This window comes from Armigeres subalbatus, chromosome 3, assembly GCF_024139115.2.
Source record: "Armigeres subalbatus isolate Guangzhou_Male chromosome 3, GZ_Asu_2, whole genome shotgun sequence".
Lineage (NCBI taxonomy): Eukaryota > Metazoa > Arthropoda > Insecta > Diptera > Culicidae > Armigeres > Armigeres subalbatus.
This window is the reverse complement of record NC_085141.1, coordinates 281,164,483-281,191,135: the sequence shown is the minus strand read 5'-3', so window position 1 is coordinate 281,191,135 and position 26,653 is coordinate 281,164,483. Positions and strand designations below refer to the sequence as shown.

The window sequence follows — 26,653 nt, the reverse complement described above, 5'->3', positions numbered from 1 at the left end:
GCTTGAAAAGATGATATATGATAATTCTGCGTAATGCGATGCAAGAGTCTTTTAACTTGTATTGGTGTAATGCGTGGTGTAAATCTTCCTGGAGAAATTAACAATGATATCCTGTAAAAGGCCTAAGAAATTTCCTGCGGAGATAAAAAAAAAATCCTTTGAAAGAGAAATTTCCTTCAGAAATTTTAAGGAGTTGTCTGTGGAAATTCTTAAGAATTTCTAGCGGAAATTAAGAGGAATTTATTTTGGAAAATCAGAGGTATTAGTTTTTGTTGTTGCAAAACAATACATTCTTTTAGACTCAAATTTCTAACTGGTTACAGTGGCATACCCGAAGAAATCTCAACCACTTGGTTCGCATCGCCACCAACCTTTTCACCAACAGGAGAACCACTTGCTCGCAGCCATCCGATTATAGCATCGGTCTGCCATTTATTCGGCAGGCTTGGCCATATATTCTGAATTCAAAGAAGATAGCATGTTTAATTAATCGGGCCGTTTACTTACCACGCGTAATGGATTGGGGTGCTGAGCGGAGGTAACCAGTCGGTGGTATACCACACGCGTCTTTTGTGTTCTCTCCGTTGTCAAGTTGTTTCTGAAAAAAAATGGACATGCGAAAAGGGTTAGTCAATGAAAACAGAAAATTATAATTAATTAAACATAACTCCATTCAAAGTAGTTCAGTTTTGTGGTTGTCAGGAGGAAAGAGACGCACTTCAATTAAATCGTTTCCCAGTTTTAATCCGGCGGTGGAGATCGATTTGGGAGATAATATGAATCGCGGAAAGATTCAACAGTTGAAAGCTTTGGGTATGAATTTGTCTTCGCTGGATTTTAGAAAAGGGTATGTGATATATTGCGTGAATTGATTGATAGTTTCACGTCAATTGAAAATTTTGACTGGAACTTTATTTTTAGTTATTTGATTCAAACTCTCTTCTCCTCAAATGGACAATAACAAATATTAAGTTATTTGTTTTTGAATGTTTATTATTTTATATTACAGTATCAAGTTTTCAACACACACCGAGTTCAACCAAGCTTCATAAACATGGATCATTATCTGTTATAATTAGTGGTATTCAAAACAGATTCAATACCGCGTACTCTTACTTTCAGACACTGGGAACTTCCTGTGCTGAAGCAGTTGAGCAAAATTTTGCATTGATTATTTGTTTGATTCGCGAGCGATGTCTTTCGTATAAGAGAAGGGGAAGGGGACATTTGATGAGGGAGAACCATCATCACTGACTGTGGGAGATCTCGATATTGAGGCAAGGTTACCCCCGCTAAACCATTCGAGAATGCGCAGTTTACCAAAGAGGGTGTGAAACGATTATTTAATAACATCGGGAATTAATGGCAGCTGCGCTTCTACGTTGGCGAAGTTGTTAGTGCGTATTAACTGATATATTAATTTGACACATCAATATGGTTGCACAAGAATGAAACGATCGAAAGACGTTGAATAAATGTTGAGAAAAATGGGAGACGTTAAATGAACTTCAATTTTTATTTGATTGTGAGTTATTCAACCTTCTCAAAATCCTAAGTGCAGCATCACGATCCAAAAATAAAACGAAGGCGTTTCATAACTGTTATTGTAATTTGCCGCTGATAAGTCCCCCGAGAGGTTATCAGGTAAACGCAAGCGTCCAGTTTCAGATTTCCTTAAACAAAAACCCACATTGCAATCGGAAATTTGTCTCCTTTCTCTACCGTGCTGTAACGCATTCTTCGCCGTGGCGGTCCGTGGTTACATTCAGCAATCTGTACAACAGTCCGACTCCAAGAAATTTACAATTCCCTTCTCTGGGACCTTACGCACAGACTGCACGGGCAAACATCATCAAACCGATCAATGTCGCTCCGATTGAAGGGAATACCTGATTGCCATATTTGGCTGCGTAATGGCGCCATTAAATCATTCGGAATGATCGTTCCGTGGAGAAAGAGATGCATCCCTCCGCTGCTGCTGTACCTATGGAAGACAATCGATTGTCAACTGACCACGATATGGGACGAAAAAAAATCGTTATAAATAACAAACCGTACGCGTACGGTGAGCTGGACGATGACAGCCACGATTGCTGCTGTCGTCGGCTTGACTGGCCGTTGACAAAATATGGTCAAAACGAGTTCGACCTCGAATTCTCGCGTTGCCATTATCTATCACCAAGAAAAGAAGGCAGTCGACAGTCGGCCAACCAGCCCAACAACGGGATGCTTCAACTGCAACCAACGGGCGTACGCCGGATCACGTTCGGCGATTGTACGGCACATAAATAGCGTTGCATTGTCGGTCGGTGCGTGACTGATAAAATATTGTGTTGTAATTTCGGATAAGGGCGAAACTGACGAAATGTAAATAAATCGACGTAACTGTCTGGAACCGGTCGAATGGAGAGTGGCATGAAATTTTTAACTAATGAAGAGAAAATTTCTCTGCAAAGCCAAATGAATCTTTGAGGATATTGCTTTTAATTTTATCGCTAAAACAGTAAAAAGTTGTTATGAAAACTCATATGTGAATATGTACGTTATGTGGAAGATATTGATTTGGAAAATGTATTGGAGGTAACCACTTTCCCTTCGATGGGACTCGAACCCATGACCTCACAGTACGCTAGACTGGTGCTTTAACCAACTAAGCTACGAAGGACCTCCGTCGGCCTTCGCAACCTAGTGGCTACTGAACGAGCTCGTGATTCCCAAATTAATCCCCGGAAATAGGCAATTAACTTTGATTGAAGCAAAAAGTTGTCTTACCTTAAGGATGCATTTTGGATACAGACCATTGCTCCTCTCTTTGCAAATCTTTTTTCAGTAAAACAAGTGATAACTACTCAAAACTTTTTTAAACTTTAAATCGAAGGCACTAGATTGTTCAAGGGGCCTTCCTTAGCCGTGCAGTAAAGCAAGGCTGGCATTGGAAATCTTCTCTACTTCCTTAGACATAATAGTATCATCGTGTTAGCCTCATGATATAAATACGAATGCAAAAATGGTAACATGACATATAAAGGCTCCCCCAAACCTAAGCGATTTCATCGCCGCGACGGCGACAACTAGTCGCAGCGATTCTATCGTTGGGTCGCTGCAGGCAATGTTCTATTTACGCTTCCATACCAACGGCGACAGAATCGCTGTCGCCAAGTGATAGAATCGCGTCGCTACTGTCGCGTCGCGTGTGTTTGGGGGAACCTTAAACCTTACAGATTGTTCGGGAGTTGGCTCACCCATTCCTACGTACATCACTGGTAGTGTGTAGATATTCTCTTACAGATTACTTACATTTTAAAAATGAGGCAATTCAAATAAATTTACGACTGATGACGTCAATAGGACGATCAGCCAAGGAATAAGTTTTTATGAAATCAGTAGGCTCTCGGTAATAAGAAAATGAAGGTTGACATGACCTACGGTATTTAATTTATATGGTCGGGGTTCAGCCAATTCGCACCAAGCGCCAATGAAAAATTACCAATTTTCTTGCACAAATTTTAGTGTACCGGACCCAATTGATCACAAATCGTATCGGATATCCTTCTGCCCTAGGGCCCTCCTTAGCCGTATGGTAAGACGCGCGGCTACAAAGCAAGACCATGCTGAGGGTGGCTGGGTTGGATTCCCGGTGCCGGTCTAGACAATTTTCGGATTGGAAATTGTCTCGACTTCCCTGGGCATAAAAGTATCATCGTGTTAGCCTCATGATATACGAATGCAAAAATGGTAACCTGGTTTAGAAACCTCGCAGTTAATAACTGTGGAAGTGCTTAATGAACACTAAGCTGCGAGGTGGCTCTGTCCCAGTGTGGGGATGTAATGCCAATAAGAAGAAGATCCCTCTGTCCTATAACTGAGGATACCCAACGACAAATGTACGAAATAATTGATATGATTTACTTTCAGTTTTCATTCTACGAATAATATATCACAAGTCAGTCAAAAAGGCGCTTGGTGCGGTTTCGCTGAACCCCGACCATATGTTCAAATGTAATAACTGTTTAATGTAAAAGAGTGCTGTAAATATATGGGGTTAAGTGTAATTAAATGTTCGAGGATAAATAAACGTTTGGATTATGTGTCTCGAATAAGAATGAGTTTTGTGCACGGAGAAGAACCCCACCAATAAAGGAAGTGTACCTGCAAGAAACCTCAGGAAGGCAGTGTCTCCGAATAGTGCATATTCGATGTTGGTAAGGGTCCGGTTACCCAACATTATGGTCCTTCGAACCGGATAAGGACTGCCGGAATCAGGAACTGAGGAAGCTATCGACACTGGAACGAGTCAAGAACCAGCCATTAGAACACCATCAACTTTGGATAGTTGGCGCCATCCCATAGGAGAACAATTGATTCCATTGAGGCTTGGAATACATAGGAGTCAAGAGCGCCATCACACAGGGTAATAATCGGAGGCTTTGTTCCATTGAAGGGAATTGCGCGCTTTAGGATTTAGCATTTTGTGGATCGCCATCGCGGATGACCGCCATCGGTTTAGCTTGGACTTCATCGGAATAGAGTTTTGTGCAGGTTAGGCATCCTTTAACCTACTAACATCTGTTATCTTGCGTGACCTGGTGACTTGAACGTGAACCAAACGGACGGTTTGGAGTGGATACGATCGAAAGTGGACAATTTATGGTGATCGAATCCAATTACCCTATCTGGCGTCAACATTCAGGAAAAAACCATAGGCGTGTATAATTCATGGATCATCGAGTAATTTGAGAAGCCCATCGACTAGCTATCTAACTGGTGGACATCGGGCATAATTACTGGTGGACAAGTCGACGACTGGCTATCCTGGTTCGGAATAGGATAAACCGAACTGAACATCGATTGGCAAACCAAACCGGGAGAACTCGAGCTACTCCTACCCAGTGCAAAGGGGTTCAGCACAGAGAGGAAGCATCGCATCACTTTTGTCCAGGTAAATTAGAAGCAAGGTCAATGATGTTACACCATTTTAATTTGGACAAAACCTCTTCGTTTTACCTCTCTGACCACTGAGCCCTGTTTTCCTTCTGGGCTCCACCATCTTTGAGTTTGGATTGCTAAAGAGGCATTCCACGGGGGCATGTCAGTCGATCCTGGGCGACCATTTCGAAAATATTTGAAACTCTGCACAGTTTTTCAATTTCATCTGAATCGTCATTTTTCGATATCAAATCTTCATATTGAGTCACGACTAACTTTTCAAAAGGGTGTATGTGAAAATGGTTCAAAAATATTTAAAAGCTGCACAGCAAAAACGGAATGTTCGATTGTTATGATTTTTTCAGCAAAGTTAGACAACTAAATGGTGATTCTTAAGAAAATGTGCACAGTAAAAAAATTTTTTTTGCCTTTAAAAATATCATTTTGTCACAAAAACTCAAATATCTCAAAACCCTATCTTTTTCGAACGTAATTTTTTTAGGGAAAACGGTCCATTATATTAGCTATCTACCATAAAAATTTGGTGATGGTAAACTAATAAACATTTCACATTTAGTAAAAAAAAATGTTTCTGTGTAAGTTATTTCGCGAATTGCAGTTTGATGAGATTTTATTGTTAAGGGACGTGATTTAAACAAGTTGTTTTCATGATATTTTGATTTAATTATTCATAGCATCTATAAGAAACTTAGACACGATCCAGTGTTGTGATCAAAAGTATTGATAGTGTCATAATTTTCATTGCACGTGACTGGCGAAAGATTATGTATCAGTAAAAAAAGATGGAAAGCGTCAAGCAATCCAAAAACGATTAATGATGACGACTTTGAAAGAAGCGTACACACGCTTCAAGGAAATTCACGATAATATTAAAATAGGTTTTCCTCATTTGCAGAAGCCTTCAGCCAAGGCAATGTAAGCTTCTTTCCAATTCAGGAACACATAATGTGTGTGTGCACAACCCATGAGAATATTAATCTTATTTTACATAGTTTGAAAAGAATCAATTTAACAAAGGATATTAAAATGTTAACTGGTAGTCTTTTGTGTGAAAATACAATATCAAATTGCTATCTACGATCTTGTTCGGATTGTCCAGATTCTTCATCATTGGAAAATACTTTATTCGCTGAGTTTGAAGAAAAATATATTGATCAGTTATCATTTGAGCAATGGGTGACCACGGATAGGTGTGACATAGAAACTATTGTAAAACCTGTAGATGAGTTTGTGTCATATTTTTGCTTGAAATTAGAAAGTTTAATCCCTCACGATTTCATTAAAACAGAACAATCCAGCTTTTTAAAAAATACGAAAAATACATTACAAAATGGTGAATTTTTAGTCATTTGTGATTTTTCTGAAAATTACAGCTTTGTATTGCAAGATGAAGTGCAGTCCCATCACTCGAACGTACAACAAGCTACAATTCATCCATTCGTTATTTATTTTAATGGAAGTACGCAAATTGAACACTTAAGTTTTATTATAATTTCCGAAGATTTAAGACACGATTCAGTATCCGTAAACTTGTTCATTGAAAAATGATTAACTTTTTACGCGTTGATAAGCATAAAGAAGTCAAAAAGATATATTTCATGTCTGATGGAGCAGCGTCGCAGTACAAAAATCGTAAGAATTTTTCGAGCCTATGTCAATTTAAATCAATGTACGGAATTGATGCAGAATGGCATTTTTGCTACATCACATGGCAAAAGGTCCTTGTGATGCTATTGGAGAAACAATAAAGCGCATGGCCACAAGAGCAAGTTTAGCCAAAGAACGTGAGCATCCAATTAAAACTGCGAAAGAACTTTTGATTGGGCAAATCGTAGAAAAGAAAAAGATTTAACCAAATTATCATTTTGTTTTACTACTACTGAAGAGTACGAAATAAAGGCTTCAGAGCTCAGCGAGCAATTTAATAACGCGAAAACGATCCAAGGAACCCAAAAATTTCACTGTTTCATTCCATTGTCGGAAAATAAAATTAAAAGCAAAACTATACTCAAACTGTGCTGATAATAATTCAAAAGTGTTCGATATTTTAAAAATTTGAATAAAAATAAATAAAAAAAGTATTAATAAACTGTTTTCATGATATCATAACCCATACCAAAATTCAAACCCAAAACTCTTAGAGTTTCTATAACAACATTGTGTAACTGCCACATTTAATTTAATACTTAGGATAATATTAATTCATTTTATTTATTTATACATATAATATTTATACATATAATATACATAATATCGATGAATACATAAATATGGAATATCATACAAACAACTTGTTTAACTCACGCAAGGCCCTTAACAATAAAATCAGCATCAAACTGCGATTCTTGAAAAAAAATACACGGAAATTTTTTTGTTTACTATATGTGAAAATTGTGAAATGTTTGAAATGTCATAACTTTTTTGTTTATTAGTTTACCATCACCACGGCAAATGCTGGGTAAAGCGTACCATTGGTACTTCGCGTACCTGAAGGAATAAAATAGACCCCATCTCGCGGTCCTTAGCCTCTTACCCAGCAACTCCTATCCCTACCTCCCCGCGGTGCTGGCCGGGATACGAGCAACCTTAGGGAAGATCGGGTAACCAACCCCGGTGGGAACTATGGTCGTATGCTGACAGGGAAGGGGGAATTTGCTCCTCTCCGGAGGTGCAAATCTTACTGAGCGTCTGTTCTCCATGTCGGGATCGGCTCACAACAGCGTCTGTTCTCCATGTTAGGGGCGGCTGATCATCGTCCGAGTGCCAGCGAGGGACTCTAAGTGAAACTGCGCACCATGGTCCACCGGAAATAAGGAGGAATGGTCCTCCGGAAATTTAGGGGGTTTGGTGTCAGGCCCTGCAAGCCAGCCTTTAAAAAATCATAAGCAACGAACAATCAACAAGAGAGTACGGACCGGAACCATCGGCGAAGACTACTGCGACGAAAAGGGACTAGCGATTGGAAACTCGGTTCGTGGAACTGCAAATCTCTCAACTTCATCGGGAGCACACGCATACTCGCCGATGTGCTCAAGGACCGTGGATTCGGCATCGTAGCGCTGCAGGAGGTTTGTTGGAAGGGATCAATGGTGCGAACGTTTAGAGGTAATCATACCATCTACCAGAGCTGCGGCAAAACACACGAGCCGGGCACAGCTCTCATAGTGATGGGCGACATGCAAAGGCGCGTGATCGGGTGGTGGCCGATCAACGAGAGAATGTGCAGGTTGAGGATCAAAGGCCGGTTCTTCAACTTCAGCATAATCAACGTCCATAGCCCACACTCCGGAAGCACTGATGATGAGAAGGACGCATTCTACGCGCAGCTGGAACGTGAGTACGACAGCTGCCCAAGCCACGACGTCAAAATCATCATAGGAGATTTGAACGCTCAGGTTGGCCAAGAGGAGGAGTTTAGACCGACTATTGGAAAGTTCAGCGCCCACCGGCTGACGAACGAAAACGGCCTACGACTAATTGATTTCGCCGCCTCCAAGAATATGGCCATTCGCAGCACCTACTTCCAACACAGCCTCCCGTATCGGTACACCTGGAGATCGCCACTGCAGACAGAATCACAAATCGACCACGTTCTGATTGATGGACGGCACTTCTCCGACATTATCGACGTCAGGACATATCGTGGCGCTAACATCGACTCTGACCACTATCTGGTGATGGTTAAACTGCGCCCAAAACTATCCGTCATCAACAATGTTCGGTACCGACGACCGCCGCGGTACGACCTAGAGCGACTGAAGCAACCTGATGTCGCCACTGCATACGCGCAGCATCTCGAGGCAGCGTTGCCGGAAGAGGGTGAGCTCGATGGGGCCCCTCTTGAGGACTGCTGGAATACAGTCAAAGCAGCCATTAACGACGCAGCGGAGAACTACGTCGGGTATATGGGTCGAAGTCGAAGGAACGATTGGTTCGACGAAGAGTGCAGACAGATTCTGGAGGAGAAGGACGCAGCGCGGGCGGTCGCGCTGCAGCAAGGTACCCGGCAGAACGTGGAACGTTATAGACGGAAGCGGAGACAGCAGACCCGCCTTTTTCAGGAGAAGAAACGCCGCCTGGAAGAAGCGGAGTGCGAGGAGATGGAACAGCTGTGCCGTTCTCAAGATACACGCAAGTTCTATCAGAAGCTCAACGCATCCCGCAAAGGCTTCGTGCCGCGAGCCGAAATGTGCCGGGATAAGGATGGGAGCATCTTGACGGACGAACGTGTGGTGATCGAAAGGTGGAAGCAGCACTACGAGGAACATCTGAATGGCGCTGAGAGTACAGGCAATGAAAGTCAAGGCAGCGGAGGAGATGACTACGTCAGTTCAGCGGACGATGGAAGCCAACCAGCCCCCACCTTGAGGGAAGTTAAGGATGCCATTCAACAGCTAAAGACCAATAAAGCAGCTGGTAAGGATGGTATCGGCTGAGCTCATCAAGATGGGCCCGGAAAAGCTGGCCACTTGCCTGCACAAACTGATAGTCAGAATCTGGGAAAACGAACAGCTACCGGAGGAGTGGAAGGAAGGGGTTATATGCCCCATCTACAAGAAAGGCGACAAACTGGAGTGTGAGAACTTTCGAGCGATCACCATCCTTAATGCCGCCTACAAAGTGATATCCCAGATCATCTTCCGTCGTCTGTCACCATTAGTGAACGAGTTCGTGGGAAGTTATCAAGCCGGCTTCGTTGACGGCCGCTCGACAACGGACCAGATCTTTACTGTACGGCAAATCCTTCAAAATGCCGTGAATACCAGGTCCCAACGCACCATCTGTTCGTTGATTTTAAGGCGGCATACGACAGTATAGACCGCGTAGAGCTATGGAAAATTATGGACGAGAACAGCTTCCTGGAAAGCTTACCAGACTGATCAAAGCAACGGTGGATGGTGTGCAAAACTGTGTGAAGATCTCGGGCGAACACTCCAGTTCGTTCGAATCGCGCCGGGGACTAAGACAAGGTGATGGACTTTCGTGCCTGTTGTTCAACATTGCGCTAGAAGGTGTCATGCGGAGAGCCGGGTGTAACAGCCGGGGAACGATTTTCAACAGATCCAGTCAATTTATTTGCTTCGCGGATGACATGGACATTGTCGGCCGAACATTTGCAAAGGTGGCAGAACTGTACACCCGCCTGAAACGTGAAGCAACAAAAGTTGGACTGGTAGTGAATGCGTCAAAGACAAAGTACATGCTTGTGGGTGGAACCGAGCGCGACAGGGTCCGCCTGGGAAGCAGTGTTACGATAGACGGGGATACCTTCGAGGTGGTCGAGGAATTCGTCTACCTCGGATCCTTGCTAACGGCTGATAACAACGTTAGTCGTGAAATACGAAGGCGCATCATCTGTGGAAGTCGGGCCTACTACGGGCTCCAGAAGAAACTGCGGTCGAAAAAGATTCGCCACCGCACCAAATGTGTCATGTACAAGACGTTAATAAGACCGGTAGTCCTCTACGGACATGAAACATGGACAATGCTCGAGGAGGACTTGCAAGCACTCAGGTATTCGAGAGACGGGTGCTTAGGACCATCTTTGGCGGTGTACAAGAAGACGGTGTGTGGCGGCGAAGGATGAACCATGAGCTCGCCCAGCTCTACGGCGAACCCAGTATCCAGAAGGTAGCTAAAGCCGGAAGGGTACGATGGGCAGGGCATGTTGCAAGAATGCCGGACAGCAACCCTGCAAAGATGGTGTTCGCTTCCGATCCGGCAGGTACGAGACGACGTGGAGCGCAGCGAGCGAGATGGGCAGACCAGGTGCAGAACGACTTGGCGAGCGTGGGGCGTATTCGAGGATGGAGAGATGCGGCCTCGAACCGTGTATTGTGGCGTCAAATTGTTGATTCAGTGTTATCTGTATAGATGTAGACTAAATAAATGAATGAATGAAATCACCAAATTTTTATGGTAGATAGCTAATATAATGGACCGTTTTCCCTAAAAAAATTACGTTCGAAAAAAGATAGGGTTTTGAGATATTTGAGTTTTTGTGACAAAAATGATATTTTTAAAGGCAAAAAAATTTTTTTTTTACTGTGCGCATTTTCTTAAGAATCACCATTTAGTTGTCTAACTTTGCTGAAAAAATCATAACAATCGAACATTCCGTTTTTGCTGTGCAGCTTTTTAAATATGGTTGAACCATTTTCACATACACCCTTTTGAAATGTTAGTCGTGACTCAATATGAAGATTTGATATCGAAAAATGACGATTTAGATGAAATTGAAAAACTGTGCAAAGTTTCAACTCAACAGAAAATTATGAATTAAAAATTTTCTTAAATTTTGATGCTGTTGCTTGGAATCGCTCTAAAAGTTGGGTTCGGTTGTATTCGGGGTGTTTTCTGTGGACATTTGGTGGGTTGATCGGTGCTGTAACTGTTTCCTGTGGTGAGTTGCCGCAGTATATGCTTGGCCGAAACCATCTTTTTTGGATACTACACCAAATTTTCTCCTCTTCATCCATATCTGGTTCTGTTCGAGTTATGACGATTTGATGTGATTTTTTATGTGGAACTGAACGCAAGGCTGTTTGTATGACTGATTGATTGATTGAACTTGGAGCCTCACTTCCTGTTTTGTCGGGTAAATTAATGCAGTATATGCCTTGCGAAGCTAGGCCTGCACTCTGCCTACTACACAACATTTCTCTCTTCAACTTCCCTCGTCATACCTGAGTTGTCATTTTTTGGAGTCGACAGTGTGACGTCACCTTGTTGCGGTTGTAGAACTCGGATCTGGAGTATCATTACTCGTTTCTCCGGGTAAATTAAAATAGTATATGCCTGGCGAAGCTAGGCCTCTCGCAGTATACTACACCGTACCTCTCTCTTCCTAAACATCACCATTGTGACGACGGCAACATGGCACCACCCGCTGGAGCATCAACTTTCAAGGCACCGTCGATGAGGGCATTGACAGCGAGGTTGAAGGCAGCTCAACTGTCCTTCAACGACATTCAGCAGTTTACTGAGGCATTTTCTGATGTTAATACTGCTACCGAGGTGGAAGTACGTATTGCAAAACTCGACGAGCTGTGGGAGAGCTACAGTGCTACTATGGTGGAGATCTTCGCTCATGAGGAATACAACGAGGAAAAGACGTCGTTTGAGGAAGAACGTGCGGAATTCAGCGATCGATATTATGAGATCAAATCCTTCCTAATGGACAAGATCAAATCGTTCCAGAAACCCCAGGTTCTGGAACAGCCGAATCGAGGTGGAGATGGGGCTTCAGCAATTGTCGATCACGTACGTTTGCCGCAGATCCAGCTGCAGACGTTCAACGGGGACATCGACGAGTGACGAGAGTTTTCGCGACCTATTCACGTCGCTCATCCACTGGAAGGTGGATCTACCGGGAGTGGAAAAACTTCATTACTTGAAGAGCTGTCTTCAAGGTGAACCCAAGGCTCTTATTGATCCACTTCCAATCACAAAAGCCAATTACTTCCTTAAAAGCTTCCGGCAAAATCTACCGACACTAGGGGTGCCGGTCAAATTCAGCAGTACTCGAAGGTCAAGCAATCAACGGTGAAGGCCAGCTATAGCTCTACCCAGGCGTCTAGGGGACGCTGCGTTGTCTGTTCGTCAGATCATTTTCTGTATCAGTGCAACGAGTTTCATCGAATGACGGTATCGGACAGGGACAGTCTACTGAAATCTCATGGACTTTGTCGGAACTGCTACAGGACGGGGCACCATGCCAAGGAATGCCAATCAAAATTCTCCTGTATGAACTGCAAGGGTTGACACCATACCCTAGTATGTTTTAAGCAGGGGAAAGAGAAAGAATCCAAGGTGGCAGCAGTTGCTTGGGGCAACCAGCCATCTGTACTCAAAAATCAAAGGGATTCATCCAACACCCAAGTGGCTAACGTGGCAGCCACGGAAGCTGTAGTGTCCGCTACAGCTCACCAACATCCAACACGGGTTCTTTTGGCAACAGCAGTTGTGATGATTGAGGATGACATCGGCAATCGGTTTCCTGCTCGTGCGCTGCTGGACTCCGGATCCGAAAGTAATTTCATTACAGAGCGATTAAGTCAGCGGTTACAAGTTCATCGAGATCGAGTGGATATTTCGGTGGCAGTTATTGGTCAGGCGGCGACCAAGGTTCGGCAAAGGATTCAAGCTGTACTTCATTCACGAGTTTCAGACTATTCCTGTGAACTAGCATTGCTGGTTCTTCCAAGGGTCACGGTAAATCTTCCAACAACCACTATCAATACGGCTGCTTGGACACTGCCGAGCGGAATTCAGTTGGCGGATCCTACATTTTTCGAGTCTAATGGAGTGGATATCGTACTTGGTATCGAGTACTTCTTCGACTTTTTCGAAACAGGAAAAAGGATTTCTCTGGGGGAACAACTTCCAACCCTCAACGAGTCCGTGTTCGGCTGGGTTATCAGCGGTGGCATTTCGGTTTCAACTAGCTCTCTTCACATTAGATGCAACGTGTCCGCGTTGGATGGCTTGGATACTTTAATCGCCCGGTTTTGGTTCTGTGAAGAGGTAGAGTCAGGCAAGGGTCATTCGCCTGAGGAGAAGCGATGTCCAGTAAGGTGCAGCGGAATACGAATGGTCGATATACCGTTGCTTTACCGGTGATGGAAGGCGCTGTGTCAAGGTTGGGTGAATCGAAAGACATAGCATTTCGACGTCTGCAAGGAACCGAGAGAAGGTTGGCAAAGAACTCATCACTTCGAGAACAGTACGTCGCCTTTATGGAAGAGTATCTCAATCTCGGACATATGAAGATGCTGGAAGAAGATTCCCAAGGTTCGATTCAAAGGTGCTATTTGCCGCATCACCCTGTGGTGAAAGAAGCTTCAACCACAACCAAGGTTCGGGTTGTTTTCGATGCCTCCTGTAAAACGTCTACAGGAGTTTCGCTTAACGATGTACTACTGGTGGGGCCAATAGTACAGGAAGATCTCCGGTCCATAATTCTTCGGTGTCGGACCAAGCAGATCATGTTAGTATCGGATGTGGAGAAAATGTTTCGCCAAGTCGTTGTTCGATCCGAAGACCGCCATCTACAGTGCATCCTCTGGAGAAATTCGCCATCGGAAAATGTACGTACGTATGAGCTGAATACGGTTACGTACGGCACAAAGCCCGCGCCGTTTTTTGGCCACCAGGACGCTGCAACAACTCGCTGTGGATGAGGAAGGACGTTTCCCTCTTGCAGCCCGTGCAACCATGGAAGACACCTACATGGATGACGTCATTACGGGCGCGAACGATGTTGAAACAGCAACGCAGATGCAGATTCAACTGAATGCGATGCTTTCAAGAGGAGGTTTTCAACTTCGCAAATGGGTATCTTCCATCTTCGGACATTCTAAGGTTCCAGTTCACCATTCTTTCGCTGGATAGCGATAAGGTTCTTACGAAACGCAGCGTGTTATCCGTAATTGCAACTTTATTCGATCCCCTAGGACTTCTGGGAGCGGTTATTACTACGGCGGAGATTTTTATGCTGCTTTTGTGGACAATACGCGATGGAAATCAACAATCTTTAGGATGGGATCAACCACTACCTCCAACGGTGGGTGAGGCCTGGAGAAGGTTCCACGAAAAACTACATCTTCTCAATCAAGCCAAGGTCGAAAGATGCGTTATCATTCCGGAAGCGGTTGCAGTTGAACTACATTGTTTCTCTGATGCCTCGGAGAAGGCTTACGGTGCTTGTCTGTATGTTCGGAGCACTGATGCAGACGGAAGGGTGAAGGTTCGACTTCTTTCTTCTAAATCGAAGGTTGCTCCGTTAAAATGTGAGAGACCCTTGATAAAATCTGTAAGAGAATATCTACACTACCAGTGATGTACGTAGGAATGGGTGAGGCAACTCCCGAACATCCTCGCCCACCCTGAAATGTGAAGCATTTCTGAACACCTTACTAAATTAGTTCTATTTCTTGTCAAAAAAATCTTAAAATCAAATCTTCGTTATTACCACCTAATCAAAATCATGTTGGTGCAACGTACGTAATACGTGAGGCTCACCCACCATCAAGGGTTATATGCTGGGTTTGTTTAGTCTGCTCCAGGCCTGGGATTTGTCACCTTCATACAGAAAAACCATGCGACAAAACCAAAGAGAAAACAGTCACATCAAACTGGACAACACAACCTAACCAACGTAGCTCGATACAGCGTACTACTGGTCTCTCGCTCAAACAAGACATTTTGAATCTTGTCACATATTTATTTTGTTACGATATATTTGTCGTGTGACGCTTTCCATCACGACTAAGGTTTTGCACAACCAGACGGATTAGAATAGTTGTCATGGTTATGTAGAAATTTTGGCTATCTCAGTCTTTAAAACCATTAAACGATTATCGTTTTACTCTGCCCGACGTTTCGGCCATTGGATGTGGCCTTTTTCAAGGGAAAAACTATATTTTTTGAGAGAATGTTTTGTTACAATGTTGCACAGTTTCAGTTACTAAATCTAATCTTACTTGGTCAGTCGTTTTGTCCTAATTTACATGTCGTTCTGGGTGTCGTATGGTCATAGTATTGGCTTCTAAATGTGTCAAATATTAGTATTTAGTTAATATACATTGTTTTATGAGGTAATTCTTACTTTTGCGGTGGTTTTGTTCTACAATTTGATATTTTATCAACGGTCACAGTGCTCGACATAACAACGACTGTTTTGAAAATGGTGAATTTATGTTCATTAGTTTTATCCCGGATTCAAACTCTGTGTGTTGCTAATCTCATCTGTTCGTCTGTGCTTTCTACTCTTATAGTTTTTGATAGTGTGTAGTATGCCAGCGTATGTTGTGTTGAGATTATCAACATCTGTACGGTAATTGACAGTATTGGTGTGATTTGAGATGTGGCACATCTCTAAGATGGGGAGAGCTGAGGCTCTGCGAGAATGGTCTAGTATGCTTGTTTTAGTTAAGTCAAATTCATGGTCTTGATCAATAATGTGTTTCATCAGTGCTGTTGTTTCTCTTAGTCTAGCTATCTCATTATTTGTCTGTGTGGTGTTTACTTCTACGAGCTTTTGGTGTTTATTTATGTGTGTTTGATGTCCACTTAGTCGTGTTTTTAATTGGTTTCTAGTCATACCAATGTATGTGTTATCACAATTTTGCATGGGATTTTGTAAATAACATTTGATTGATGTGTTATGGGGACTGGATCTTTTACCTGTTTTAAGATGTTTTTAGTTGTTTTTATGATTCGATATGCTAATTTTACCTGTGGATAGTCAATTTTAAGGCAGTGTGCGATGTTGGTGGTCAGCTGGGGGATGAACGGAATCGATTTGTAGGCCATACCAAATCATGGCTGATATACAAGATGGCTTTTTTGTGAGAATTAATAACAGTTACGGTCACAGTACAACGCAAAATTTAAAACATTTTGCGATAATCAACCGGAAACTTTGCAATATGTTATCACGCAAAGCTTTCCTGATACAATGTCGGAGTAGAGGCGTTTTTCCACCTCATATCATAAACTCGTTAAAATGCATCCACCCACTGCTCGAAGATAATAGCCCGTTCATCCCAAAGCTCCAACGCATCGTAGAAAGGTTTAAGAAAGCTCTCCTCAACGTAGAAATCAAACATACTTTCTACGTCATCAGCAAGCTCACACACGAAAGGGACCATGTAAGAGTGATCCTAGAATCAAATGTGGGTGATGAAATTCTTCATGAGTTTCTATCAACACAACAGCGATCATATGACAACAGGATGCACACACAACAACGCACAATAGGTGCCAAACTGAATCGTCTGATCGCACAAACGTCAGCCTACTACGATGCAACTCCGTCACTGAATGAAAAAGCAGTGACAAACGCAACCAATCTCAGTGTACCGATCGAAATGCAGACACTGTTAAGCTTAGGTCCAAAATTCGCCCTTCCGACTAATGAACGATGTCCAAATGCATTCTATCATTTTATTGCTGACATAGAATCCATTCTGAACCAATCTCCCGACAAATCAGTTCAAGATCGCAACAGATGCCAAGTCGTAACACACATCCAAAACCACCTAGCTCGAAACAAGTCAGATAGTTACCAAGCCCCAGTACAAAAGTTCTGTGAACAGGCCGTAAAAATCACGCGCAGGTTTCTCGCTGAACATGACAACGTCATAGCTTTAGAATCAGATAAAGGCAAACGGATGGTTATAATGTATCGCGAGCAATATGATACCAAAATGCTTACACTACTAAACGACGACACGTACAAAGTTGTCCCTAGAGACCCGACATCAAAATTCCAAACTCACAACAACAACATCATCAAGCGTCTTTTAGACCTCCATCTAATTGATGCGCCAACCTATAGGAAGTTGAAAACAACCACATCCATCTGCCCAAGGATATACGGCCAACCTAAGGCACACAAGCCGGACCTACCTTTACGACCAGTCGTTCCTAACATGACCTCACCCACATACCATCTATCGAAGTACATAGCATCAATACTCAAACAATCTTCAAGGGACAGTTCAACATAACCGACAGCTTCGATTTTGTAAATTATATCAACAGAGTTACACTTTCACAAGGATACGTGCTGGTATCTTTTGACGTGGTCTCCCTCTTCACGAACATACCCAAGGACCTCGTCATCCGTGATATAATCACAAACTGGGATGATATCCAACAAGCCACGAACATATGCTTGGACTTACTGTTGGAAATGGTAGAATTCTGTTTGGACACATCCTATTTCTGTTTCCGGAACAAATTCTACATTCAGACATTCGGTACAGCCATGGGCAGTCCACTGTCTCCAATTCAAGCTGATATAGTTATGATATAGATATAGTTTTACTGCAGTTGAAGTCGAGCTCATTATAAAAACGGCTAATATGTACGGCATCATAATAATGTGTCGAATTTTGGAGATTTTAGTCCAGCTCCTCCTGTTTAACCAAAATGCGTCATTTAATTACATATCTAAAATGTATGTTTGAAAATCACGAATGGTTTGAAATTATCTATATCCGGAAATCTTTTAAGCGGGTCATTAACACTCGAGCACACATGTTCAAAATACAACAGTTTGAACATCATAAACCAAAAAACATATCACGCTGTACAAGCCCGCATGAGCCCGCACGCTGAACAAGCCCGCATGAGCGTTTCATGACCGTACACTTATTACGTAAGAACTTATGGAAGGAGTACTATCATTTTCTTACTCTCCATATAAATAAAAAATAATGTGTAAGAAAAAATGCACCGTTATAAGTGTACAGCCCCACAACAGCCCGTGGCTAGCGATTAAAATTTAATACTCCGCCCAAGTTAACGTGCAGTAATTCCAATCAATTGGGGCCCTCATTAGCCGTGCGGTAAAACGCGCAGCTACAAAGCAAGACCATGCTGAGGGTGGCTGGGCTCGATTCCCGGTACCGGTCTAGGCAATTTTCGGATTGGATATTGTCTCGACTTCCCTGGGCATAAAAGTATCATCGTGCTAGCCTCATGACATACGAATGCAAAAATGGTAGCCTGGCTTAGAAACCTCGTAGTTAATAACTGTGGAAGTGCTTAATGAACAATAAGCTACGAGGCGGCTCTGTCCCAGTGTGGGGATGTAATGCCAATAAGAAGAAGAAGAATTCCAATCAATCAAAAATGTATCGAATGTTCCTTAATTGCCCCTAATGTAGGATATACGCTTAAATAAAATTCCGTATTTCTCTTATACATAAAATATTGCAGTCGAATAACCGTCTATCAGGCAATTGCTACAAACGGTGTACCGGTTAAAATCCACTGAAGTTGATATTTACGCGGACGATTGATTGTACTGCGTAAGTCAAAACCGGGTAGATTACAAAAACCGCGTAAAAATGACTTTATCAAAAATCGCTGTTTCGTATGCTCCGATTTTTTTTCAAATCCACGTGAACAAAATCGGTTAAAAAAACAGCATCAATGCAAAACCCGCTTGAAAAGTACGAAAACTCCATAAACCGCGTGAAAAGCGAGCAAACTTGCGTTGCGTTAAATGGTTCAGTTATTCTACACTGGGGGATCTTTCTCTGTGCAAGAGACACTTGTTTTTTTTTGTTTATGTATTATTATGTACGTAACAACGCAAAAATTGAATAAAATGTCTTATTTCTAAATAGAAAATCTGTCAAGAGAACAAAGAAATAATTAATTATAAAGTGCTCTTTTCAGTATATTTCAAATTTGTCCGCTGCTATTGCTCCTCCACGCAGATGGACAACCAGAAGATGCGACATAACTTACTTTCGGGACCAATGTTGTGTCGTGCACAGAGCCGAAAGTGTATGCGTTGTCACACTTTTGTCGCAGATGTGTGCTCTAACAAGACATACAACAAAAGCAAATTGTCGCGGTTGGAAAAAGTTGTCATCTGGTCGTGGGGATCCAGTCGTGCGACGGAAAACTGGAAGTTGACAAGTTTTTTTTGACTGACCATGTTTTTATGTATCTTGTCAGGTGTCACTGACAAACGCGACAATTCCCAAGCCTGGCTGCTCCATTCCTTGAATCTCCTTGGTCATGGCTCAGTGCGCTTCGGTGTACCCTTGACGTCCTTATTATTGTTATAATTGCTGGCCTGCTGGCCTCCTTGACGCAATGAACTCGCCGCTCAGATAATGAGTGTGAAAGTACTGTAGTGACGTATCGAGAGGCATTAGAATGATGATGAGTTGGATACACATATTTGGAGGAAATACTAATACACAAATTCGTGATTGGTTTCGTATTGACTGCGGTTTGCTACAAAGTTTGGAAATATAGACCAAGAAACATCCCATACTGCATTGTTTAGGATTTTTACGATCTATTGTCATTGGCGGCACCTTAAGATCTCCACTGATTTCCTTCGATTGCCTAGTTGTTATTGGACAAAAGAAATCGAATGTTTATTGTTTCAGTCATGATGTCATTTCAAAACTTTACAATATCCATATTGCGAAGGTCAGTTGGTCGGGTGAAACCATGCTCTTTACACGGAAAACCGACATGATGTCAGCATCGTCTTATTCTTCGTCATGTAAAGTGAACAGCCTTGTGCTTTCACGCATACCTATGGTACATGTTAGTACAGAAAACCTAGCCCCATTCATATACCAGCAGGAGATGACATCACACTGCTACCGATATAGGTATGCATAAGTTGAGCAAAATATCATCAAACTCATATTCGATCTGATGTCATACTTTGTCAGTTCATTCCGCGAGTGTCACATACCTTCTCTGCTATAATATAATGCATTAGATGGACAATTTAATTCGACAAGGCCGTAAAACTTCCAACAAAGAATTATGACCGCCTTCTTTATTCTATCAATAAAATTAATTGTAGAAGGTCACAATCCATTCTTTGACAATGTTGCTTTTGATACGTTTTAAAATATGAAACATTTGAACGGTTGCAGAACGTGTCATGCATAGAAATAACCCACATTACGCCAGTTAGCCATTCCCAGATTTATTATTAGTTTCTTACATGTCGCATCAGACGTCATCAGTTGTTTTGTTTTCGTTACCCCATGTGGCGCCGCACTGTTCCAAAACACACAAACCAGATGTCTTTTTGTTCAAGTTATCTCCCCTCCGTTAAATTTGGAACACGCTTCACTTTAACCATACAATGTATGAATAACGTTCAAACATCATTTATGTCAACTGTGTAGAACTTTCGCTATGTACTACATTCTAACACAATTTTGTATTATATCTTTCCAATAACTGTATAAATTTTGACATGTGCAAGTTTGTTAGATTTCCATAACTTGCCAAAATTTCACACAGAATTGTGAGATGAGAGTCTTCTTCTTCTTATTGGCATTACATGAGATAAGAGTGTTTTAGGTATATAGGGGAACGGCTCCTTGAATTCATACCATGTACCCAAATCAATACCATTCGAAAACAAAGAATTGGTGCGCAAATTGTTTTGTTTCTCATTTTTGTATTTTTTCTCAGCAGTGAGCACGCCGGATAACAACAAAAATTGATCCTAAATAGCCTGTTTTGCGAATGTTATTGATATAGGAGCATGTTATTAATAATGGAACAGATACCCTACATGATGATAAATGTCCAAACTTTTGCCGCTTTCGTTCTGTGCAAATTTGGTTAGCCCTTCGTTACCAGAACCACAGTCGTATATTTTTGATCTTTAGCGTGTACGGCAAATCATCTCTGCGCCGAAATCTGTTCAACTATCAGAAAAAGAACGAATCTCAACCTTCACCTAGGCTAAGAACATTCGCACAAGTCTGGTCTGGTGGTCCCAAATCCATCCCCAACTAATGAGGCGTTCAGCTTGGATTTTGGATAAATATATGTGACAAAGAAAATCTTGTACCCATCCCACATGCCGACCCACGCGAATTTTCTCCCTTGCCGACAGACAGACAGGCTAGAAGCAAATTTTATTGTCGAGGCGCAGGGAATCTTGGCAGGGCAAAAGAAGGGTGGAAAACAACGCCACGCGGCATCGTCGTTGCCGTGGTGGTATAAGTCTTCTTCCACTGACTAACTGGTAGGATGACCTAATTTTCCTACGAAATAACGCCGATAGACCTACACAGTAAATAGCCGATGATAGATGATGGGCTAAATGGGAAGAACGTTGGTTGGCATAGCATAAAGAATCCAGACCAGAACGGCAATACAATATTATGTCAAAATTATCCCAAATTTCGCCGGAAATAATTATACAGCCAGGCATTGATTTCATACAAAATGGTCATATTGGACGATAAAATTTCCGATTCCTAGCAATTAGATTGTGTTCAAATTTTGCTCCAGCTCTAAAATGATGGAAATTGCCAATCAATGAAAGTTATTTGTATGCATTTTGCTTGCTCATGTCCGTTTCAGTTAGAAATAATTATGAAACCATCACTTCCATCACGCGATTTGACTTTGTGATTATTACCAACTGGACCGGGCATAAGCAAACAAAATGCATCCAAATATCTCGCATTAGTTGGAAACTCAATTCCTGATATGTTTTGCACGACTGATGTTTTTTTGTCAATTAGTTCAGTGTGGTAATTGTCTCAAATTCTAATTGTGTTTATACAAGAAAATGGTCTTTTCCCTTACGATACTGCTTTGCGATACAGTTTGAGAGCCCAACAGAGCCATATCGATACCTTCCAAGCATCTCAAACTGGTGTGAATAGTTAAGAAATGGAATTTTCGAAGGAGCTTGAATCCGTAATAAACTAGGTCCTCCGTACGGAAAACCGATGAAAGTTTCAGTTTTAGAGCACTAAAACGTCAGTGTTCAGAATATGAGTCACGTATGGGCTGACTCCCCAATGGTTTGCCCTGTAGGCGTCCCACGATGGATTTAGACGATGACAAACTATCGAAGTAGGCCTTTTGGTGAATGCCTTTCTAGCTCAAAGCCCGTGCTTAATATTTCCTTGGTGAAGTCAAAACTATCATCGTCGTTATCGGTGGATGGCAGCAAATTCAATCGCAACGATGGCGTAATTGAAATCCCCGGTGGAGGCCGTCGGCGGTGGTTGCTGCACAAATGTTATGATAACGGTGGCGTCTGAAGAGTGGGTCAATAATCGAATGGTCGTTATTAGGGATGCTACATTCAGAGATATGCGAAAGCGGCCATGTTGAATTAATAGAGCTTTGAGAACTGTCAAAGTTTGAGCCAAATGACCATCGTTATTGTTGGTATTGCGATTGTTATGAAATAGATTAAATGAAAAGTGTTGTCGAATAAACAATTTGTTTTGATTCCGCGGGTAAAAGTGGTCTAGTTTATGCCTTATTGTTGCACCCTCCGGGTGCAAGAAAACGATTTCAAGTGGGATGGTGAACGAACTGGGTCCGCGACGTTAGGCATAAGTACGTTAGGCATAATGGACGTTAGGCATAATTATGTCTTCTTTATATCATAGGCTGTTCTTGGGTTTATTTTATGCCTAACGTCCATTATGCCTAACGTACTTATGCCTAACGGGGTTACCCGAACGAATTTAACATATTAAGGCTCAAGACTCCATCACAATGTTTTGAAAATAATGACTGTATCGCTTGTTTGTAATAGTGAGGCAATTGGTACGGAAAAGTGCAGCAGCGATTAATAAATTTTGTTTACAACTGGGGTGGGTGGAAATGGGGTGTTAAAAATATGCCAGCTGATGCATAATGTTGCCAGACTTGACGAAATGTGTATTTTATATCATAACATTTGTTCACGGTGTATCAAATATATTGGGTTTTTACCGGTTAAAATTTTTTATACACCACTTGGAATGTAACAGAAGCTTACACAACATGTTTAAATATTGATTTTTGGTTTATTTGTTCAATCCGACAAACAGCAATGTTTTTTACCAATAAATAAATCTGGCAACGGTAAAGAGATGATTATTTTCTTGTGTGTGCACACCTTTGTTTGCTTGTTGGCGTGGACCTGAGACGAGACCTGCAAAGACGCTGCTTCTTTTCTCTTGTTTTGACACTTGTTCTTCTTTTCATCACAGTTGACCATCGAGTTTCAACTGTTTACTTGACTGTTTCACCTAAGCCCCAGGTGGACCCTTCTGAGCACAATAAAAGTGTATCCAATTCACGAAATAGTTAATTCATTTTCATAAGGATTTTTATACCGGGAACAAAACACAGGTTTATTACTGATTATTAACAAGCTTAACGGAAGGTTTGGAATACTCGTTAAAGTAAAAAAGTCTTGGTAAAACAAAAATGATGTGGAATATTTTATTTGGGATACCAATACTTTCACTCAAAAAGCTGCTGGTTGCACCTGACAGTTCGTGACAGCAGTTGACTGGCAGCAGCTGAAGTTACATTTTTTCCTCTTTGCAGGTCTCGTCTCAGGCGTGGACGTGGCTGGCGTATACGTTGTATTGTTCGGATTGAATGAAGTTGCATCGCGTAGATTTTATTGCGCTAATGAATTTGAGTCTTCCGCATTTTATTGCATTTACAATACGGTCGTCAAATTTGTCTATCCGATTTTTGGAAAGCAGTTTTCGACAGTTTTTGGACGTGAAATGAATTAGTCGGTAGTCAAGATTGAATAAAAAGATGAAACTCAATTAGTGAATATGTTTTAGGAGTGATTAAATCAAGGAAACAGTGGAAAAAGATCAAGTGAAAAATCAAGTTTTCAGCGTTTTTCCAGCAATTCCTCAGTAATTGTTAGTTTGGATAAGTGATAAATTAATATGAAAATGTAATGAATACGCAATGATTGAGGTAAGTCGGCAAATTGCCCCAAAATATTGAATTTAGTTCAAAACTTTATTAGTATTAGTGCAGATTCGAATAAAATCATCGTCATCATCGGATTGATTACGGTTTATAGAGCCTTAAATAATTAAATTAAATCATAATTAAACACATAAACAATACAATAAACATACAATCTAGTTTTCTCCCACAGCAACTAGCCTCTTTCTGCTCTCTACCTCTATAGGCTAGCGGACGATTCTATATTAACAAATAATTTCAATTATAAACAAATTTACAAACTACCAAGGAACAAACTCACGGTAAGGAACGGTAATATGATCTATGCAAGACGATGACGAAACAGGGACTTCAATACAAAGACTTCGTTACAGTAATGATCTACAAATTTGTTTATTTGTTTATTTGTTTATTTATAATTCATCTGACATTCAACAGTCTTAATGAATAACATGAATATTAGCTTAAATTAGGTTCTGTCGTTTTAATCGATTCACAAACTGGGATGTGGAAACTCCGAAATCGAATGTAGCTTCAATCGATGAAAACAAACGAATCAGGGTACATATGGGCCAGGTACGCGGAATTCAATCAACGAAAGGAGATGGGAGCAATCGATTTCTCCGTTCAGCAACTTTACAATAAACGTAGCCTGCTGAATTTTCCGTCTCCGATCCAAGGTATCAAGACAAAGCAATTGGCATCGTTCGGGATAGGCAGGGAGATTCGCGTGGTCCCACCACGAAAGATGTCTCAATGCGAGTCTGATGAATCGTTTTTGGATACGCTCGATTCTCAGATTCCATGTTACGTCGTTTGGCGCCCATACAATGGATGAGCTTTCGAGAGTTAGACTTGCAAGGGAGCAATACAGTGCCTTTAGACAATGTGGATCAGTGAATTCCTTTCCAAATTTAGTCACAAAGCCAAGTTGACGATTAGCTCTGGAAATGATCGACGCATAATGGGCGTGAAAACTGAGCTTTGAATACAATACAACGCCAAGATCTGTTATGTCGTCCACCCTCTTGAGGCAGCAGTTATCGATGTAGTAATCAAATATTATCGGATCCTTAGAGCGATGGAAAGTCATTACAGCACATTTTGGAACGCTGATCACAAGCTTATTTTCTTAACACCAGAGAGACAACATATTAATCAGCGTTTGTAGATGAGAGCAGTATTCAATACAGCGCACTACCATGTATATTTTCAGATCATCGGCATAAATCAGCTTGCATCTAAATCCAAAAGAAGTTGCTACGTTGTTGAAAAATATGACGAACAGTAACGGTCCCAGATTGCTTCCTTGTGGGACACCATAAGAACAGGTGAACGGTGAGGAAATACCAGCTCCGTACTTAACTCGCAATATTCTGCCAGACAGGTATAATGTATACCATGCAACGAGTCTATCCGAAATGCCCTCTTGAAAGGAGGCTTCCGGGCCTCTTGAAAGGAGGCTTCCAGGCCTCTTGAAAGGAGGCTTCCAGGCCTCTTGAAAGGAGGCTTCCAGGCCTCTTGAAAGGAGGCTTCCAGGCCTCTTGAAAGAAGGCTTCCAGGCCTCTTGAAAGGAGGCTTCCAGGTCTCTTGAAAGGAGGCTTCCAGGCCTCTTGAAAGGAGGCTTCCGGGACTCTTGAAAGGAGGCTTCCGGGTCGCTTGAAAGGAGGCTTCCGGGCCTCTTGAAAGAAGGCTTCCGGGCCTCTTGAATTTAGGCTTCCGGGCCTCTTGAAAGGAGGCTTCCGGGACTCTTGAAAGGAGGCTCCCGGGTCTCTTGAATGGAGGCTCCCAGGCCTCTTAAAGGAGGCTTCCAGGTCTCTTGAAAGGAGGCTTCCAGGCCTCTTGAAAGGAGGCTTCCGGGACTCTTGAAAGGAGGCTTCCGGGTCGCTTGAAAGGATATGTCATATGTCAAAATATGCGTCATATGTCAAAAAATGAGTAAATTAATTTTATGAATTGGGTAGTAAATAGTCATATTATTTATGAATGCAGAAAAGATAAATTGAGTGAAAATTTTAAGTTGTCATCAAAGTGAGGACATAAAGAATAGTTACTTTGAAAATCATTCTTCCTAAAATTTTAATTAATCTGCAATAACCGGAAACCGTTGTGGATATTAAAGGTAAGTTGTATTAAGAATAAACTAGAAGTATTCCCATAAAGCTAAAAACATGTTTTAATTTCTTGATACTGCAGCACCAAAGGAGCATAGAAGCCACTTTAGGGAGGACCAGTTAGTGTGTTTATTTTCTACTGAAGGTAAGTAAAATCAATAAATATGGCACTGCTCTCATAATCTATTACCGATTGTGACAATTCCAGAAGACTAGCGAACCACCACTGATCGCAGAGATATAGCCACCAGTACGACAACGGGAAAGAGTTTTTGCGTGCCACCGGTGTCGTTAAGAGGAGCTCTCAAGTCTTCATGCTGGAGGACAGGACAAAGAATGGATAC

The 26,653-nt window shown here is 41.8% G+C and overlaps 3 protein-coding genes across 10 annotated transcripts in view; 2 read left to right on the top strand and 1 right to left on the bottom strand.

Moving 5' to 3' along the window:
• The window catches only part of LOC134224638 (uncharacterized), a 196,217-nt gene that overhangs the window by 85,308 nt on the left and 84,256 nt on the right, over nt 1-26,653 (bottom strand). For 7 of the 8 annotated variants that reach the window (XM_062704100.1, XM_062704099.1, XM_062704096.1 and 4 more), the window contains exon 3: nt 508-598. The exons of the other annotated variant lie outside the window; for it this stretch is intronic. The gene's annotated coding sequence lies outside the window, so the exon portion shown is untranslated. The remainder of the gene's footprint in view (nt 1-507; nt 599-26,653) is intronic. 8 annotated transcript variants of the gene reach the window in all.
• LOC134222498 (uncharacterized) lies at nt 12,916-13,569 on the top strand. Its single transcript, XM_062701646.1, has one exon. It carries the CDS (start codon nt 12,916-12,918, stop codon nt 13,567-13,569), a length of 654 nt encoding a protein of 217 aa, XP_062557630.1.
• On the top strand, nt 13,569-14,129 carry LOC134222497 (uncharacterized). The gene has a single exon (XM_062701645.1). It carries the CDS (start codon nt 13,569-13,571, stop codon nt 14,127-14,129), a length of 561 nt encoding a protein of 186 aa, XP_062557629.1.

Bases quoted from the DNA above. Each gene is read 5' to 3' on its own strand.
- LOC134222498 (XM_062701646.1), top strand. From the start codon at position 12,916: ATGATTGAGGATGACATCGGCAATCGGTTTCCTGCTCGTGCGCTGCTG.
- LOC134222497 (XM_062701645.1), top strand. From the start codon at position 13,569: ATGGAAGGCGCTGTGTCAAGGTTGGGTGAATCGAAAGACATAGCATTT.